The 20735-nt window shown below is 44.9% G+C and overlaps 1 protein-coding gene across 5 annotated transcripts in view; it reads right to left on the reverse strand.

The window, feature by feature from the left end:
- The window catches only part of sbf1 (SET binding factor 1), a 53546-nt gene extending 32811 nt beyond the window's left edge, over nucleotides 1-20735 (reverse strand). For 3 of the 5 annotated variants that reach the window (XM_086270395.1, XM_086270394.1, XM_086270393.1), the window contains exons 1-2: nucleotides 20498-20734; nucleotides 1370-1455 (exon numbers count right to left, since the gene is read on the reverse strand). In XM_086270395.1, coding sequence (XP_086126521.1) covers nucleotides 1370-1455; nucleotides 20498-20552 — 141 coding nt within the window. In that variant the 5' untranslated portion in view covers nucleotides 20553-20734. Of the gene's footprint in view, nucleotides 1-1369; nucleotides 1456-20497 lie in introns of all 5 variants that reach the window. The other 2 variants (XM_086270392.1, XM_086270391.1) reach the window with 1 other exon arrangement.

Below are 20735 nucleotides of genomic sequence, written 5' to 3' on the forward strand. Positions count from 1 at the left end.
AGTTTCCGATTTCAAGACAATCGGTTATAGTGTGTAACATTTAAATCTTGACTTGTAAAACAAGAAACATAAGTGGAGCCGTCGATTCTGCCACAGTGTTGACACAGAATCAATATTTACAGGGTTTGTCTTTGTCATTCTTGTGTCAGCTGCTGTCAGTTAGCTGACGTAAGCCTGATGTAAACATGGACCTCCAGTCTAATTAAAGCCGTTCACGTAGCATTTTTAGTTTTTGTCGTCGTCCGTTTCTGAATCACAGCGCAGATACGCTTTTAACTCGCCGACCCCTTTAACCACACTGACTGCTCAGGCCAGACAACCGACCTAGATTCAGACGCTATCAACTGATCCGATGACAGGATGTGAATATTTCACAATGGCTCTGCAGTTTGTTATAGATTCAGTTAGGGCTGCTCAATTAATCGAATTGTAATCTCGATTACGATCTGGGCTTTGAACGATCATTAAAAATGACTGAGCCGATTATTAGCCCCTCCCTCGTGCTTTACTCTCACACTGCTCCGTGTGGCAAATCGAGCGCACCTCTCTTTGAACACGTGTCACAACAATTAAGAGGACCCGAGGGAAGCTCGGAAAGCTCAGCAGAAGTTATTTGGAGAGGAGAGTGACTGCCGTTGGTTTAAAAGAGGTAAAAACCTTCAGTGGTGTGGAAACATTATGGGTTCAGTCAGACGTGGATCAAGTAGACACAGTGTGTAAACTTTGCTACGGTGTAGCTGCACCACAGAGCAACACTGCAAAGTTCACTAAACACAGACGTTTACATTTTTCATTTATTTCTTATATTGCAAACATTTGCACTGTTATCAGTATTTGCACACTATTTATATTATTTTTTAAAGTCTTTATTCAATACATTGTTATTGTTAAATAAATATCGTCAAATAATCGTGATTATCATTTTTGCCATAATCGAGCAGCCCTAGATTCAGTACATAATTTCAACCTAACGTCCAGCCTTTATGCAGAATATCTAATCATAAGCTAGAACATATGCATAGGAGTGAAAGTCACTGTAAGCACTGAGGGTTTCACGTCAGTAGCTAACTACTTTAAATGAACAGGACAGACACGTGTGTTTAAAGTGGATACGTGAGGTCAGGCTGACATGGACAGGGTCAATATGAGCATCAACAGCACTGCAGTGAAGGTCAGTCCTCCACAGTTTCTGCACATGCTCACCTATGCATGACAACGAAATAAGCAGTATATGTTTAAATCACATGAACAGGTCGTGGCAGCTGCTGTGGCCTGATAGGGCCTATAGCTGCCGAGGGGATGGAACCGCTGACTTTGACAGATTTAACTGTCTTGTTCTGCCCCCGAGGATCACAGATACATGACTTACCAGCTCTACGCCTTGTGGGAATGGGCTGTCCTCCCAGTCTTTCTCAGGAAACCGCTGGAGAATGCGACCTTGACCTTCACCTTCCACTGTGCAGAGACAGAGAGACAAATCCAGAGGTCTGAGTACGTTCCTTACAGCTAGCTGTTGTCTGCTTGTTTCTACCAACAGTCCTCTTAGACCTGAAGCATGAATGAGTGAAATACTCATGTAGTTGTTTTTGCCTTAATGCAAACCTGGAAGCTACCTGATGAAGCCAAAGTTGAAGTGACACGTGTGATCAGCAAGCTCATGTGTAAAAACCATGTGTGACTGTAAATGAACAGTTCTAATGATTCCAGCTGTATTCACGAGCTTATTGTCAGGCCTGTCCTTTAAATGGGTTCACGTGTGCCTGCTAAACATTAGTGAGATGTGTTAAAATGCTTGTTTGCTGCTGGTTAATGAGGCCATTTCCTTTGTTGGTCAGGGCCTGGCTCATCACAGCGGCACAATGACACAACAATGGCGGACTTATGTAACCACCACAAGCCCGTCTTTCAGCCTAGGTCCAGCTGAAGCCCAGAAGGCTGCTTAATGGCGGCATTCATCCGCAGAGAGAATACACTCAATCCACCCAGTACAAAGGATTGATATACAGAACACAACAATATAACACTAAATAAAGAAGAGGTGCTCACCAGCATTAGACAAACCTAAAGCATTATGTAGCAAATGTGTCTCAGAGCAAACAACAGAGCCCGTGGGCCTTTACTGAGAAACTAAACCAGAAGTACAGACGATACAAAAACAGAAAGTAGGCCAGCTCCCAAAACACAGGGGAATTCATTCTGTCGCCTGTACGCGAGTGTTACGTGGACGCTGTGGGGCGGGGCTGTCAAAGATGACGGCTTCGTTTCCTTTCACTTTAACACGAGTGCCCCTCATTCCCACACTGTGCCAAAAATAACATGTCCTTAGAGAGCTGATGCTGACCCCACTGCTGGAGAGGGAAGCTACACACAACAACTATCACTTACTTTGTCACCACAAACTTCTTTTTGATCAGCTGATATAAAGCATATGGACATGTAAACAAAAGGCATGTGTGGAACGCAAACAATAAGCAAAGAGTCCCACAAAAACAAAGACCCAGCAGAAATGAGACGGAGGACGAGTTACGAGGTTGTTATGATCATTTCAGGCTCTATGTTACAACACTTTGACTCCACGTATCAAATCTGCAGAGCCAAAACTGATAAACTGAGCCAGCGATACAGCTATGCCCTCTAACTGACAAGCCCCGAGCTACAGTACCACCTCTGTACTATCTGCTGGATCACAACTGACACAACACCTACGTAAAATCACCGTCAGAGCTGACAGAAGCACATCAAACTAAGGAGACGGGTGCAAATGTAAATGTGACGAGTCAGTCTACGAGCATTTGACCAAACCTGTTCATGGGGATTTTGGGGGTGGGAGGGGCTACCGAAGGTTATTTTGAAATGTATGACCTCACTCCATCAGAAAGTTACGACAGGTAGGTTAGGATGACAGACGTGCTGCGTGCCCACAGATCAGGGCTCAGAAAGGAAAAAACTCAAGACACCATCTCAGGAAGACAACTACAAGTTGTCTGCTTCAAACACAGCTGTGTGGAATAAAAGCTCAAAGTTCAAAGTGCAGATCCAACGGTCTGATGATGAAGTGAAACTAAATGCATCTAAAAAGTCTTCAGCTCTTACAGGGACGGCACGTTGAGTGCAGCTCACACACAAACTTTTCTAGCCTAACGTACACACCAGAGCAAGTTCACAAGTTCATTAATACAACCTGAATTCAGCTGTTGGCTGGCTCTACATGCATCATATTCAACATTAAAACAATTCTCATTGTTCTCACAATAGGAAAGAGGATCTAATCATGTTACAATGCTGATATTTATAAGTAAATGATGCATCAAAAGGAAAGCGAAACAGGTTTTGCAGCTGGCAGCGATCAGAGTCTGTAAAAGTCATCATAGTGCCTGTTCTAATGTCTACATATACACACTTTATACCTACATTGGTATACTGGAGAAGTACAGTTGTAAAGCTTGAAATAATCCTGTAACCCTAGGTGGAACATGCTGCTTCGATCAAACTTCCCATCATGAAGTCTATTTTTCCAGCTGCAGGGATTCTGTTCTGTATCATTGCAGAGAAGTTCAGTTTGTTGGGAGACACTTTGCTGCTCCATGAAGTCAATGACAACATAAGAAACAAGCTTTGTCTTCTGAAACAGAAACTGCTGCACAGGCAGGGAAGTCCGTACTGCTTTGCTTTGGTCAAATGAAGCCGTGCATAGCCTGTATGATGGTCTGCAGGTGGGCCACAGCCCGGGCTGTCACCTCCAAAACAGCTTTGTCCTAACAGGACGCACTGTGACAGCATGTGTCTCGTTTCCACATCCAAGCCAGCACAGTTAGACCGACAATCAGCTGGGCCAGTATACTGTGACATTAAATATACATGTGGCAGTCCTTCACCTGGTACAGTGTGTTAACATGAGTGACACACCCATATTAGCAAATGCAGCAATTCAAAGCCAGCACTACGTGAACCATCGTGAAGATTAAACTCTTTATTTTAAACACACACTCATGCTGGACGTGATTCTGCACTGAAACCATAAGCTGCATGTCACTGAGGTGCAACCTGAAACCGCACAGCTTCATTATATCAGAAAATGCTAACCTGATAATAACAAATGTGATTCACAATTATATTCTGTTTTGTTAGCATAGCATTAGCATGTGGCTCATGGCTCGCTTTCAACAATCACTTTGCAATTAAAACTAGGGCTGCTCGATTATGGCAAAAATGATAATCACGATTATTTTCACTGAAATTGAGATCGCGATTATTTGACGATATTTATTTAACCCTTACGACCTACTATAGAACCAAGTCCACCAGAGCTTATATTATTTTTTTACATGTTGTAGTGCCATTTGTGGGAGCATTTCAATTTGCTATGCAACTGTTATAGCCCATATTTTAATAATATGTATGCATTAAGTCCATAGTAACTACATTAATTGCAAAAAAGTGCAATAAACTACAAAAAAATAGAAAATCGTTTTTGGGTTTTTTTACATGTATTTCTACTTGGAGAAATTTAAGAGGTTTATCCCTCAAAACTTTAAATACAAAAAAGTTGCAAAAAATAGTTTACAACAACAGGAAATTTATTTTGAGTGTCTTCATAGTTTTATTTTGGAGATACACCAATTTTTATATACTGCAGGAAAAACAAAAAAACAATCCTATGATGCAAATTTGCAAAGAAAACAGCAGGTGCATCAAAATAAACTATTTCCAGCAGTGAAGTTTGAGTTCTAAGCATCCCAGCAACTATTCAGAAAAGTCAAACATGACCAGTATAGGCTTTTAAGGCCTACAAGTAAAAAACTACAATTTCCGCGAAAATGACGTCACTTCCGGTTTCGGGCAGGAAATGGCGGACATGCGACAGTTCGCGCTGACGTCTGTTTCACTGTGGGAAGTGTTACGAACAGCTGATAGGATCGGCAAAGCGTGTTTCTGGAATATTATGTTTTTGTTCCTGCAAGAGCTTTTTATGCAGTTTTTGCAAAGCTATATGTGGAAGGAAACCGTGACCGAGGACAAGCTGATGGCATCAGACGTAAGTACAACTCCTCCGGTTTCATATGCAAAAAAAATCATTGCGCTAGCTTACACGGTTCAGGTTCTACAGGGATTTAAAAATAGTTACACAACACGGAGCGTGCTGCTCTGACCGGCTTTAAAGGGTTAACAATGACTTTAGAAAATAATATAAAATAGTGTGCAACACCACTGAAGTTTTTTTACCTCTCTTTTCAACCAACAGCAGTCACTCTCCTCTCCAAATAACTTCTGCTTAGCTTTCCGAGCTTCCCTCGGGTCCTCTTAATCAGCGGTCTCCAACCTTTTTTGCGCCACGGACGGTTTATGCCCGACAATATTTTCACGACCGGCCTTTAAGGTGTCGCGGATAAACGAGGGAGGGGCTAATAATCGGCTCAGTCATTTTTAATGATCGTTGAAAGCCCAGATTGTAATCGTGATTAAAATTCGATTAATTGAGCAGCCCTAATTAAAACGAATCGCTAATGGGTCCTTAGCTCATTAGCCCCCAGTCATACATCCCATAAAGCAAACATCAACACACAATTTAAAGCAGCCAGAGCTCAGCAAAGGGTGCAGTGGTTCAAGCAGCAGCAGCCGACAGCAGGCATGAGCATACAGAGCTGTTTCAAAGAGCTGCCTCTCAGTCTGAGCGGCGTGACAGGAATGTGCATCGAGTAGAGCGGCCTTGCGAGCAGATGACATCCAGCTATCAGCCTGACCTGTTGTTACACAACAGCAGGTTAGTGAATGGATATGGATTATTTGCACTGAGGCTTTTCATCCTTGGCCATTCTCAGGTTTTTCATTATAACCAGGTTCTAACATGTCCTGGTCCGTGTTTTAAAACAGCATGTTTCTGGGATCAGTGTCCTTCACACACACAGGCTCCGACAATCAGCTGGTTTTTATTTTGAAAGATCAGCTGCTGCCAACCAGCTAGCACCAGCTTGGCCCAATTTTCTACTTCCTGTGTAGCTGACCACGCCCTTAATAACATTCAAAGACTGGCCCCAGAGTTACACAGGGTACTCCACAATTTCGTCCATCAACTACAACACTAGTCCTTGTTCTGCTGTAAAGATGTGCTTGAGGTTGAGGGCCAGTCTAACCAGAACTGCACCAACTGGAAAAGTGGTTCATGCTACGTCAAGCTCACTTAGGCAGCAGAGCAAAGAAGATGTGCTGTTGCCAGCTGCAGGCCAAGATGGTGCTAGTTAAGTTTCACTGCTGACCAAGTCACATTTTCCTGTCAAGGATAATAACGTACATTTCATCTTAGGAGACGACAACGTGGCCAACATCTTTTAGGGGTAGCATCACGGTGTAGTTCCTGAATCTCCAAAATCTCAAAAGTAGCTGAAAAACTGATAAGTTACACGTGGCCATTTGGATACAGCTCACTTTATGTCAGAGCTAAAGACCTAACCAAACGTCAGCATCCTGGTTATACTGTGGTTCTAGCACTTCTGACCTGAAGTGAAGCACCTCGTATCTCTGCCACTTTAACGCTATTTTTCATGTCCACTCGTCTTCTGCTGACAGTAGGGCTGGGCCATATCATACCGTTCACGGTAATACCGGTATAATGTTGCCAACGATAAGAAAATGAAATATGGCGATAGAATATGGGTAAAACGCGCATGCGCAGTGCCTTTGTTTACATACGCACATGGCGGAAAAAGCATGGCGGCGACGCAGAATGAGGAGGGCGAAAGCGGATCGTTGAATGAAACGATGAACCAGAACTGGTTCAGAGCGGGCCGTCGTTATTTGGAAAATACGGCGCACTTAAAATCAATCCTTTGATTTTTCTGAAAGTCAACAGAGCCCCTTATAATCCCGTGTCCTTATGTATGAACTCTGGTCGTGTTTACTGACCTCGAAACGATTTTATGTGCACGGCGCTCGAAAATCTGTCACGTTTCAGTGCGACTTTGCTGAGCTACGAAGCCGCACCGCTCGATGGATTGTCGGAGCATTACGGCTGTCGTAGGCGGAGCCTCGCGGAGTGATACTTACTGTGCTTCAACATAATGTTACCGTATTGTGTGTGTGTATAACCTCTTTTTAAGTTTTGTGGATATTATACAAGGTTATGCTGAGGATGTGTCGGCCAGTTTCCACTGGAAACGCCTTTTGGTTAAACTGTCAGCGAGGAATTTGCATTTGCACTGTTACATGTTTATATAACTTTAATGCACATAAAAAACAGCTGCTTGTTTAAGTGAAAATACATTGATGGGGTTTTTTGCACTAATAAAGTTGTGGAGTTGTAAAGTATTTTGTCTCGTGTCAATTATATCGTCAGTTATGTCGTTATCACAAATTTTCAAATGTATATTGTGATAAATATTTTTGGTCATATCGCCCTGCTCCAGCTGACAGAAGTAGTCACACCTCCAAGATGTGTTCAGGTTGTGTTGTTCTAATTAAATCACAGTGATAACCTCTCGAACAGTCGCTCACGGTCTTAGTTCATGTGAACAAGGAAAGTGTGCACAGGGCTGTTAATTATTAACCTACCGATATAATCTGTACAACTGCTCCGATCACATGCTAAATCAATCTTGTAAGATGGTCAAGCTCATACACACAAAGGCCTGGAACGTTGTAAAAATGTCAAAGAGAATGAGAGGTCACAAGCCACACCGACTTCAAACACCTCAAACAACAAAAGGAACCCCTCCAAACGAACTGGTTTAAAACCAGCCGACCACAGTGCTAACGGCTGCACTGTACTGTGTTTCAGTTTAGACATCCACCTCGTCAATCAGAGTGTGACAACAGTTATGCTTTTACAGTGACAGAGACATGTCCAACTAACTCTTCCCCATCTAATCAATCAGGTTTCTCATTCAGCTTTGAGCTATACTACTTTATCCCACAGGTACAATTGGAGCCACAATCCACTGTGATCAAGAACACATGAAGATGAGCAGGTCATGCAAAGGTTACCAAAAAATGGTAGAAACACAACAAGGTGAAGGGGCAGGAGAGGGGAGGACGTGGGTCAGTGTGTGCGCCACAGTTAAGCGATGACTCCTCACACGTATGACTGCTGGCAGTGACACAGGATGAAGGAGCCTGAATGATCATGTGATCCCTGAACGATGGCATTCGGGGTTGAACCGAGTGTGTAGCTGTCTGTGTGTCACGCTCTTGCTGCTGAAGCAGACCGCAGCTTCTCGCAAGCTTCCAAACCACAGTGACACGACATCAGGCCGTTTCTACGGTGACAGCAGTCAGGACCACAGAGTCTGGTGTGTGTGCAGATTTGTAACTATGTAGGCTGGTCCGAAGCAACGTCACCACCGAACGAGACCCGGGGAGGACGTTTACATGCACTGCAACTGTTTTTCTGGCATCTCACGTTTTAACTGCTACAACATGTCCAATGTTTCCCAGCCGTTTAACAGCAGCTGTTATTTAGCAATCAAAGATCAAGTTACAAGTGAACACTCCCTCACTTTCCTATTCTGGAAGTTTCAGTGCTACAAGTGATCTACCCGAGCCCTTACGAGCTTCTTTGCCCCAGCAAGGTGAACATTTGTGGTCCTGGATATCATTCAGCTACATTTCCAGTCTTTCTTCACCATCTTTGACAGCAGATGGCCAAAGAGTCTTTGTTTGGATGGAGAGCCTTTGCCACCAGGCACAACTGCTGCAGACAGAGAGCTGGTTGATGCGCTGTGGGCCAAGCTCAATCTGAAAGGATGGAATTGGAGCACTTCCACAAGATAAGAATTTCTACAGTCACAAAGCACTTAACAACTACACGAGGTAGTCGTGTTGAGCATTTTAAAAGGGAGTGTTCACTAATTCATTTCATAAAACATGAGCTTGCTTCCTTTCATTTGTGCACTCAACCCATTACAGACACAATCTTCTCTTCTTCACAGAATCTTTGTGTGGAAAACATCGATAATGCCGAGATGATGCAGTTGCAAATGCACACATCATTAACATATTCTCAGCTTGCATGGACTGCATCTTTGTTCAGATAACATCTCCAAAGCAGAACTGAGGCCTTCGTGGTGAAAAGCTATGACTTCATCATCATCATCACCACACCCTCGGTCCTGCTCTTTCTGCTGTCCGCCCAGCTTACACACCATCGCTCACTCGTGCCATTTGTCAAATATACTCATCCAGGACAGTGTTTCTGTGCGTGATCTAAAGCACACAGGCTCCTCGTGGGTACACAGTATGGTTCACCGTGCCTGAAATCCATACAGCCGCTCAGCACATTAATAAGAAACACTTGACATTCAGCAGTGTCTCTCAGTTTGGTGTTGGATAACACGATACCCTCAAATAAGACAATCCCTGTTCAAACCGGACTGGATGAGCAAAGACGCCTTTTAAGAATCAAACACAGAAAAAAAGGGTCCATCTGGCAAACGCCGTCGCCCTGGAGACAATGTGGGACGTTTTCTTTGTGCAAAAGCTCTTCAGCAAACTCACATCCTTCCTGCAAAAAGCTCCCCCCCTCCAAAGCTCCAAACAAAAAGAAAGGGCTTTCCAGGAGAGGAAACGGCCTCACAGAGAGGCCCAGCAGAGCGACCAAACTTTCAGCTGTAGGATGCCACTTGCTTCAGATCTAACACGTCACAAGGCTGATGATTGATAACATGAGCTTAATTTCTTCTCACGTTCATGTTTGGAGCTACATGTTGTTTCCAGCTGTCCTCTGCTGCCAAACACATTGAAGAGCACGGGAAAAAAGCCAAGGCTCCCACAACACAGGCCATCTACTCCCCAGTCTCTCTGAATCAAATCCACCCACCATTCAACTTCCACTCGACACTTTCAGACAAACACCGTCAGCCTGTTACTCATTCACATCATGTTCAGAAACAGCATAAGACAACACAGAATTAGTGTTTTCATTCAGATATATATTAGAGATGGACCGATCCGATATTACGTATCGGTCCATCTCTAATATATATGTGCGGCTCAAAATAGACTTTATACGGCTTAAAATCAGTTCACATAAGACGAGAATCTGTGGATTCCAATCCCGATCAAGCAAATCCCTCAAAGAAACCTCACGGAGCAGCACGTTGGTAACCTCACTGTGGTTTTGCTCGACACTGATTGGCCCAGCATAGAGGAGACAGCAGTGCATCTTCTACCTTTGTGCACGCTCCTCTGCTAGAGCAGCAGAACAAACAAAAACACAACAGTTTGAAACTGTCAGTGTTGCCAGCGTTTCTGGGGCTTTGACACATAAACCGACCTCCTGACTCTGCCTGTAACCCTGGAAGACATTTTTTCTGTGATGTAAAGCAGCGGTCCCCAGCCCCGGGCCATGGACCGGTACCGGTCCGTGAGTCGTTTGGTCCCGGGCCGCGAGAGTTGAGGCTCGGGTGTGTGGTTTTCAGGGTTTTATCGTCAACTCCGTTTCCCTTGGTCTTTCCCCGTGTGTTATGAATAAATCGTCTTTGATGCTGGTACTGGTTTTGTTTTGTTGCATTATCCCCGACACCTTAAAGGCCGGTCCGTGACAGTACTGTCAGATATGAACCGGTCCGTGGCAGAAAAAGGTTGGGGACCGCTGCTGTACAGCACGCCTGACAGCATCACTCATTTCAATCACCTGAACTCTCAGTTCTGAACTATGAGCTTTCATATCCTGAGCTTTAACACTTAGGTCTGTGCTTTTCATTATCAGTACTCGGCTCGAGTCAGTTTTAGATGTTTTCCATTACAATAGAGTACCATGGCCAAAGGTCCCGTGCGATGTGACAGGGACACCACATATAATATTTTAAAAAGCAGCAGGTAGCAGTTATTACCACCTGATGGAAAACCCTAACCACCAAACAGGGTTGAGCTGAGTAGCTGAGTAGGCACGAGTCAAAAAGGGCTTTTGGTGACTGCCATATTTAATGATATCTCATTATCTAAGCAGACATTAAAATGTAGCTCTAAAATACTTTTGAAATCACAAAACACTAAAAGACTTGTCCTCCTGAACAGGTGCACCAATCTGAACAAAGCATTGCATGTAGTGGAGCTCTGTGTAACCTCAGAAAACCATGTTATTATTAACAACCACAGCTTATGCGCTACATGCAAACAGTGATCAGACACAGTGGATTTAGATTTCACATGAAATATCTTTACTGGTCCTTAAATTCTGTATTTGTATAGCTGAAAACCATTCAGCAGCAGTACACGGCTGTGATGAGTAGTAGTTGGTACTAGGGCTGGGCGATATATCGAGTTTTTTAAAAATATCGATATATTTTCATACGAGATATAAGATGTGACAATATCGTTTATATCGATATAGCCTATGTTATGTTATAATTATACTTGTGGAGCCGCAGGTTTGCCTCTCTTTCGTCCACTTTTGTCTCTACGCAACGTTACTCGGCCTCGCCTCTCCTTCACTGAACACAACTCCCCCTCCCCCATAGCTTCACCTGCAGGCAATGACAAGATGAAAGCGGAAAATCTCCGTTAGCGAGTTACCGTGCGTGGGGCTGGACGGCGTCAACGTGTTAGCGAGCTAACCGCGCTAACGACATGCAGCCCGGAGGAGCTGCACGGCCTAAAATCCTTTCATTTTCTCAAAAATCGACAGCGCGCCTTATGTATGAATTCTGGTTGTGCTTACTGACCACAAACCGATTTTATGTGGTACACAGCGCTCAGCAATCTGTCAAATGTTTTAATATGACTTTGCTAAGCTACGGAGCTGCACGGCTTGATGTCGGAGGATTACGGCTACCGAGGAGGAGCCTCGCGGAGTGATACGTACTGTGTGTGTATAAGGACCATAAATGGCACCTGTTCAGAGACGTGGTGCAGCTCTGAAATCTGTCTCTTTGTTATTATGCTCAGCGTCTATTAGTTTACATTTTGACTGCACAATTGTGAGCTTTTTGTTATGCACAAAAACAACATTGTTTTCTTTTATTTATGGACCATGATTATTTAATAAATGCTGATAATTTATTTTTGAGTAATTTCTTCATGTACATCTACGCTGTATGTAAATAAAAGTGCCCGTGTGACATCTGGGACACAGTGTGACTAAGAACTCTCTTTTTGTTCTTAACTTATGGCTTTAAAAAAAAATATCGAGATATATATCTTATATAGCCATCCAGCTAAAAAATATCGAGATATGAATTTTGGGTCATATCGCCCAGCCCTAGTTGGTACTGTATGCTCTCCATCAACCAACCACCTCATAAAGAAACTGAACTTCCCCTGTCGCAGTTCTTTTAAACACGGTGGAGAAACTTCTTAAAAATTTGTAGCAAGTTCTCTGAAAATTGACACACACACACACACACACACACACACACACACACACACCATCAGTTTTTGTGACACATCTATAAGGAGGACGTGGGGCACGGTGGGCAATGAGGGTGTAAGAGCTTCATCAGGATTTCAATACTTTGGGAAACCTAATGGCAACAAGCACAGAGAAAAGACGCGTTAATTAATAAAAGCAGATTCTTCATCACATCATTACATAGAGGAAATATGGTCCCGGCGAGCACGATGTAGATTCTGCTTCCGTGTTCTCCCCCTGAGCACGGCAACAGGAAACTTGACTCAATAGATGTGTGCTATTGCGCCTTATCTCCTGGCACCCACACCTCTGTCTTTACTCAGAAATGCATTAAATCCCTTTAATCATTTAATTTGTCTTTTCTCCCGCTGCAGTCTCCTATGTCACACTAACTTCCATGGCATTAATCACCTACACACACGTAACGGACATGACATCTGGTTACTTGGGCAACCAACAGCCAAGAAACAACTACGTGTCTCATAACCAAACAGGAACCAGACTACGAGACAGTGAAGGCAGACAGCTCTGTCGGGACAGCCCCCAGCACACTGCAGAGGTTATCAGGCACCCCTCATTTCTTTATATTTGATGTTTTAGTCCTTGGACTCTAACATTTTGCTTGTTTGTTACACCAGCTAACAATAACGCATGAATCATTCAACCAATAAAAAGACATTTAACTGAAAGCATGAACCAAGTGTTTGGTCTACAGAAACTGGACTCGAGAGAACCAATGAAGACTTTCAGGCCTACAGCAGACAAACAGTATCTGAAAGTGATGGCCTTCAGAAACAAGAGGGCAAAGAAGGCTGACAGATTTCAGCTGATCCATACAGTGATCCCTGAAGACTCGGCAGAAACGCGTTCAACAGGAAAGAGTCTGTCAAGAAGCCATTCTCAAGGCACAGGCTGACCAAACGGCACCAGAACTGGACTGAAAACCAGATCATCAGAGTGACGAGTCCACGTCTGAAGTGTTCTGGTTCAAAGTGTTGTCAGTATGTATGAAGAGGTCACAGGGGGAGTTTCTGCAGCCATGTGTAAAACATGGCGGAGGCTCCGTCATGGTTCAGAGCTGTTTCAGCCAGTTTACTGTGACAAGTTGGGGCAAAGCATAACAGCTGACCTGCACACAGCACCACCCTGACACATGGGTTCATTAGCACAGCTAGCCCTTCCCTACAACCATGTGCCAGCTCCTCCCTTCTCACAAAAAGATAATGAAACAAATGGATATTTTCCTGGAAGTGCACAGGTGCACGTCCCATTAGCTGAGCATCACAAACACAGACCCAGAATTGTCCTGCACATCTGAGTCTGTCACGTCTGACGGAAGAAGAGTGCGTTCATATCACAGCTGCAAGCTCCAACTTTAATGCACACAAATACATGATGTGAATTCAATTGATTAACCTAATTATTGGTCCAATATGTAGTTTCACTAAGCCACTCTGAGTCTATTATACAGAGTTTTATAAAAGCTCGTTCTCGTGACTTTTTCTGTGTCTGAAATTTTCACGGATTAATTCATTGATGTTTCACAAACACGTCCATCTACTGCATTATATAACATTTTAATTAAAAGAAGAGCAGGTCTGTTTTACAGGAAGACATGCAGTAAATGTTTCTTCAAAGCTACATGACATGATGTGACATTTCTATCATACTTCTAAGCCTGCTAACTGTTAACCACGAATGTACCTAAAGCATTACGTCAATAAGTTTCAGCGATGTTGTTCTGGGGGAGGAGAGAGCAGCCAGGCACAGACTGGGTGCGGCACGCGACCTCTAATCTGTATATTCAAACCAATCACAGGCCTCGTATGAGATTAGCACAAGCACAGTGGGTAACTGAGGGGCAGATTTGATCTGGAGTCCATGTTAATAGAGATGAGACTTAATCTTCTACCACTGGTCAAGTTTCAGTAGTTCTTACTGCAGGAAGAACAACAACAAATGACTGCACAAAGCACTAATAGCAGGACGTCTGCATAGTGCCAGCTTAATGTTGTTGCTTTCACAGATTTTATATTACGCACACATTTCACCAATGGTATTAGTTTCTTTTAAAAAATGTAGAAGATTAAAATGAGCATCATCCTCTTACATACATAGTGGTGTGGTTACCACAACAGGCAGCCAGCTGCACGCAGCCAGCACTGGTAATCCTAACAACCCCCATCTCATCTTTAAATCAGACGTGCTCCGGACACGCTGGAATCACCCCGCAGGGTTTGCAACGATTGCTCCCTTGAGCTCTGACGGGCTAACTGTGAGCGGCACTGACTCAGCCTTTGTCCTGTGAGGGGACAGCGAAATTCTCAAAATTCCAGGGAGACCATCAAAGCATGAGGAGGGAGGCATCCATACACCCAGCACACACACACACACACACACCCAGCACACACACACACACACACACACACACACACACACACACACACACCCAGCACACACACACACAGCACACACACACACACACACACACACACACCCAGCACACACACACACACCCAGCACACACACACACACACACACACACACACACACACACACGCACACACAGAGACGCGCACACACACACACACACACACACACACACCCAGCACACCCAGCACACACACACAACACACACACCCAGCACACACACACACACACACACGGGCCGTCGTCTCCCTCATGAATAACAAGCATTCAGAAAAGCAGACAGACTGCTGTATGCAGCACAAGGCAACACAGCGAGACCTACGGCCAATCAGAGTCACCGATTACAGTTAGGTTATTGCACGTTCTTCTACTGAACCACCATGAGAATAGCAACAGTACTAACTTGGCCAACTTAATCCACGTGTCATGTGTGCTGCATCCTGCACTCTATCCCAGCACCATCCTCACCTAAACTAGAGCTGCAATGACTCGTAGCCATAATTGATGATGTGGACGTGTCATATCTAAAACCATGTGTTAACAGTTATTGAAATAATCCTACACTAATCAAAGAAAAAATGGCAAATTGGTTGACTCGACTCGAGTCCCAGTGCGGACACACCTGAAGCTGAGCATGTATGACTCTCACAACACTCAGCATCACGGCAGCCATCACTGAAAACAGCAAGCAATAAAAATCACTCTATATTTATAATCAGTCAACTCGACCAAAACTGGGAAAACTTTCAATTGAGCCCAAATGCTGCCACTACTAACTCAGACTGTGGGTCACCATTATCGTTTCAAAGGTGGTCTTTCCCTGTGTGCTGGCAGCCTGTCCAGGTACTGCCCCCTGCAGCAGCTCGGACAGAACAGGACAGGGGGGTTTTCAAATATCCACATTTTTACTAGTCGGCACGCCAAAACTGTTCTTCACAACCAGCAGACCACATGCGGGTAAACGTTGCCATGGTAATAAAGCAATCACTCAGAGACAGCCACAAACAGGCAGGCCATCAAAAGTTGCATGCACACACACACAAACGCACACAAAGCTGCAGTTCACCACAACCACGGCTGTGACCCAGCGTCACTCTGTCCCCCCTATGAAAGGCAGATTGTGTGGGCTATTTCTGGAGGGCCTGAAAGGCTGCTGCTCTGGAGCGATGGAGGAAGTGGTTGCCCACAGGCAGGCACTGCTGGCAGCGTCACACACACTCCTCTATCCTCCCCAAGCCCCCTCGCTTCATCTCACTTGCAATATGAAATGTTTTTATTTGCCCCTGAGCCTTATGAAGCATCACGTAAATCTGTCCTTGCATTTGCTCACTCAGTTCTGAACGCGCCTGTAAGCACCACAGAGTTACAGCTTCGATACTCCAACCATTCAAACTGGCAAGGTCACAAGATATGTTCGTACCAGATGATGCCAGCACATACATGTTCCTATATTTCTACAAGAACGTGGGTACAGAAGTTGTGCGTTCTTATTTGATTGTTATAGAAAATATTTTAAATAAAAACACGACAAAGACTGATGCGTGTGAGATATGGTATCAAGTCTTCTGAAATGTTATTGGTACCAACACCAAAGCTTTCTGTATAACTTTATAACACACCACCTTTAGGATGTAAAATCTCACAAGTAATACTTTTAGACATTTGTGTTGGACTTCATCATTATTAGAGTGAGTTTTGAGTAATGGCCAAACCGCTTTGTGGTGGGGTCACACCAACTTCTAATCAGGTGAACACTTGTGCCAAATTTGAAGAAATTTCCCAAGACAACGTAAAGGCAAGCAGGTGGACAGATGATAACATCGTGCAGATTAAGAGAGGGTATCACAGGTAAAACCTACTATTATCCTAGATACGGTGGCTGCTGTAGGACAAATAACTCTGGCTGCTGTTCATCTGTAGTGAGTAGAGCCTGTTGTCCACAGCTGTCAACATGTTTTTACTCTGGAGGAGGCTGTAAAACTGTGACAGGAGTGCGAGACGAGTCGATAAATCAGCGCGAGTCCCTTCTGACTGCTGGCAGCCATACTGAGGTGAACTGTTGAGCATATTCTCCACTTTCTGTCTGGTTTTGCCACCGTTAGCAGTTTACTGGCATCCGTAAAACTTTCTTTGAAGTCGAATACTGCTTGGCACTTTGCAAATAAGCTCATCCAATGTGAGAATGCAACCAGAGAGCAGGTGTGGATTTTAGAACACACGAGACCAAGACTGTTAACTTGTAACCAACTGTTGCCGCTGTTAAGCCGGCTCGCTAGCTGTCGGTAGACGGGAAGGTCACATGTCTAATGTTCATGCACATTTTCCTGTGTTGGAGGCCTGACTTTTGATCTGATGATGATGCTTGAGATGAGGAGGAAGACTATGACGTTTTGTTGGTTTTTGCTTCTTTGGTGAAGGAGACGCCTGATCACATGTTGAATGTGAAATTTGCTTTCACAGCACAAGAACGTGTTCTGTTCTCGTCCGTCTTTAGCTCCACCCACCACACGAGGAGGTGGAACGGTGACATCTATCTCAGCCGCCGTATTCACGATGCTGGGACAATGTGGTGCCTTCCACAAACCGCTGCTCACTTCTATTTATCTTTAATGTACCAACTTTAAGTTTATAAACTTTTCTGTCAAATAACCTAAAAAACAACTGACCGCAGCTTTAAATGCTTTGCAGACATTCATATAAAAATCAGATATGACTATAAAGCAGTGCTGCTGAGTGATTTGTAAAATACATCCTGATTGTGTGTGTACAGTGTAAATGCTCTATCAAAAATCTGCAACTTCACATCGAGTATCATCGCACGGTCCAACCCTAACACGTCTCGGAGACACGCTGTATGCACGCGGTGTGTGAAGAGGAAGTGATCCGAGCTCTGTCACAGCTCTGCTGCCAATGAGATTCACAAGCTTCAGCACTGAAACCAAACACACTTTTGTTCTTTCTTTACAGAAATTGTTTTCTACGTGGAATCACATACTGGAAATAGTTTCACAATTACGCTCTAAATCACTTACGTGAAGTTCATCGTTGCTACAGCTAAATAATGCTTCAGTCTCAGTCATTCGTTCAAGTCTGAGCCGTGGCAACAAAAGTGGTGCCAGAGGTGAAACATGGAACTTTAAACCCAATCTCCACCACAATCACTGCTACAAATCTGTCCGGTCAAGAGTCACAGCACACTGATTGATGCCACTGACGTCCTGTTAGCAGTGTCACAACTCCACTACGACAGCCACACCATGACACACACAAGCCCGATTCATGCTCGGTCATCCCCTCTGTGCCCCTCTCCGTGTCCTCCTTACTTGACTGCAAGCTGTGGAGATGTTTTTGTGTGTAAAAGGAGGCTGGCTACCAGAGCTGTCACTGCAGCCTCAAAACAGCCATCCTACATTCTGTTTAGGGCCGCCACAATGACCAACACCCTCAAACGGAGCGCCAGAGGCACACAGACCAACTACAATAGAGCCTGTGTGTTTGTGAGTCTTGAATGAGACCAACTCGCAGAGCCTCAGACCAAACACGCCTCTTTCCTGGTTTTCAGACACGCACTGGGGGACAATATGGATTCTCACTCTAAACATAAGTCTCCCTCTGGACTTCTTCGCCTGAACTTCCTGTTTGGGCCTCAGACTGTGAATCCAATTGGTCGCCAACTCGGCACACCGCTGTCAAAACACTGTGACATGCTGAGTTTTTCAAGAGACCCTCTCTAGGGCCACCACACCTCGGGGCAACTGCGAACTCTTCCCAAGCCGCAGGCAGCCATCTTGGCTCTAAGTAGGGCTCCACAGATTGTCTAAGGCGGCATCTTAGCAGAGCAGAACAGTTCCCGGATAAACAAAGGTTCAAGGTTTTCCCTCTGGGTTCGCATCCGTTTAAAAGTCAGCAAAGAGACACAAAAAATCTGACAGATGGACGTCGTGTTTGTAAACACCCACATGGTTCCTCTAAGAGGCAGATGAGCAGCGATGATGTCAGCCCCGACAGCCTGTCAGTGCCCACGCTTGCAAAACATTCCACTAACTGAGTGACAAGCAGCAACCACCCAACTAACATAAGCACACACACACGTAGACAGGATGCATGAAATATTTAGACACAGGAGGAAACGCCACTGTACTACAGAATTCCTGGTATTCTTATACTCGAGGACCTTTCATTGTTGATGCGAAGCCAAGTGTTTTCTTTACAGTCAGTTAGTGCCAGCACACTGTAGCTGCAGCATTGGTAGAAAGCAAAGTAATCCTGCATAAACACATGTAAAGTCAGAACTCTCCAAATAAACAATAATGGAAGCTTTGCATTTGGAACCAGAAGAAACTAGAAGAAGATGGACCCACCAAGCACGTGGATGAAAGCAAAAACCGTCCTTGTTGCAAATGGGGACGTTCACCACAACAACAACGCCTTCAGCCTCTAGAAAGGCAACGTTAGTGTAGCCACACCAAAAATCATCATCACCCTCAAAGTGTTTGGCTTTTATGAGGCACGGAGCGTTTGATCCATTAAGCCACCGTGGCTTTAATGTCTGCTTCCCAGATGCTTTTTACTGGCATGTTCTGCCCTGCAATGCATTCAAGCACTGTAGCACAGGAAGGGGAGTTTCTGCAGCGCTTGCAGCGTCCACGTTATAACATCCTGTATTCCCCCCTTCTGAAAGAAACATACAAGACGCAATAAATGCATTCATGTGTCAGAAAAGGGGATGTAGGCCACCCCAGCATCACGATAAAAGCCAGTCCAGAGCCTGCTTTTAGCCACGAGGGCCTCGTCATGTTACAAATTTGCCTCTTCTGAATAAATCATAAGCAAAAGAAAAAAATCACTCTAAATAAAAGACAACCGCGTTACAAGTTGCATGCTTCCGTTGGATAGGCGAGCTGAATATTTCATGATTAAACGGGCCATTATACGGCACAGATCTAGGCCAAGGCTCAGGCTGAAGGGAGGGGGGCTCGGATAACGGTCCAAACCCCGTCCCAGCAACGCGAGGGAACACAGCTCCGGTCCGAGGGGGCTCAAGAGGGGGGCAAAGCCATCTAGGTTAATCCAGACAAAACACACACAAAGAAAACAATAAGCAACTGCGGCAGGAAGAAGCATCGATTTGTACTTTTAAAGTGATTTGATCAAGTCCAGGTGGACGTCAACGCAGCGTGGCTATTCAGGACCCTGCAGCCACAACAACACTGACTAATCGCTGTCACATCCTGTGTTAAGCTACCCCTGAAACAAGTCATTTTCCCAAAACGCCACTTCTAAGGCTTGCAAATGAGAGAGAACGGGCAAGATGCGGGTGAATAAATCCGTCTCAGGTCTCACCGACCAAACTGAAAGCCCCTCAAAGCTAGTCCTTCTAACGTTAGCTCTTAGCAAATGAAGTTAGCCCAAGTTTTCTGTCACCGGAGTGAGGCAGCTCGGTTTCCTAAGCTAAAACGCCATTGGAAGTTGGCGGTTGTAATGGAGTTCTCCAAGCAGCTTCTCCTACAGTCACAAATGTGACACACCGGCTGACAGCCTCGCATTCAACTACACTAATCCCGTGAGGCCTGCGCGCCCCGGTCTAAAGTTGAGGCTAGCAGCCAAATGACAGCGCCCAAGTCGGTTAGTTGTGAACGGGGGCCTGGCCCGTCCCCGCCTCCCTCCCCTCCTCCTGTTTGCCCACAGCCGTTAAAGCTAGCAGGGCTGGCTAACTCAAACACCCACCTCGCTTCTCTAGGTCGTAACCGACCACAACAAAGTAGTCGGCGAGCCTGGCCATCTTGGAGGCTCACGGCGACAGGCCTTTAGCGCTAAATCCTCTGCTCTTTGTGCCGTCAATAGTCCATTCACATCCTGCCGGCGACAGACACATCACGGGCGACAGTAGCATCCTTCCAGCTGCACCCCGCCGCCATACTGTCAGTCTGCCTTGCCCTGACAGCGGAGAGCCGCGAGTCTGCGC

Source organism: Aulonocara sp. 'chitande type north' Nkhata Bay, linkage group LG17 (genome assembly GCF_057382095.1).
Source record: "Aulonocara sp. 'chitande type north' Nkhata Bay isolate Kocher_YH1m ecotype deep benthic linkage group LG17, A_spYH_male_GT1.1, whole genome shotgun sequence".
Lineage (NCBI taxonomy): Eukaryota > Metazoa > Chordata > Actinopteri > Cichliformes > Cichlidae > Aulonocara > Aulonocara sp. 'chitande type north' Nkhata Bay.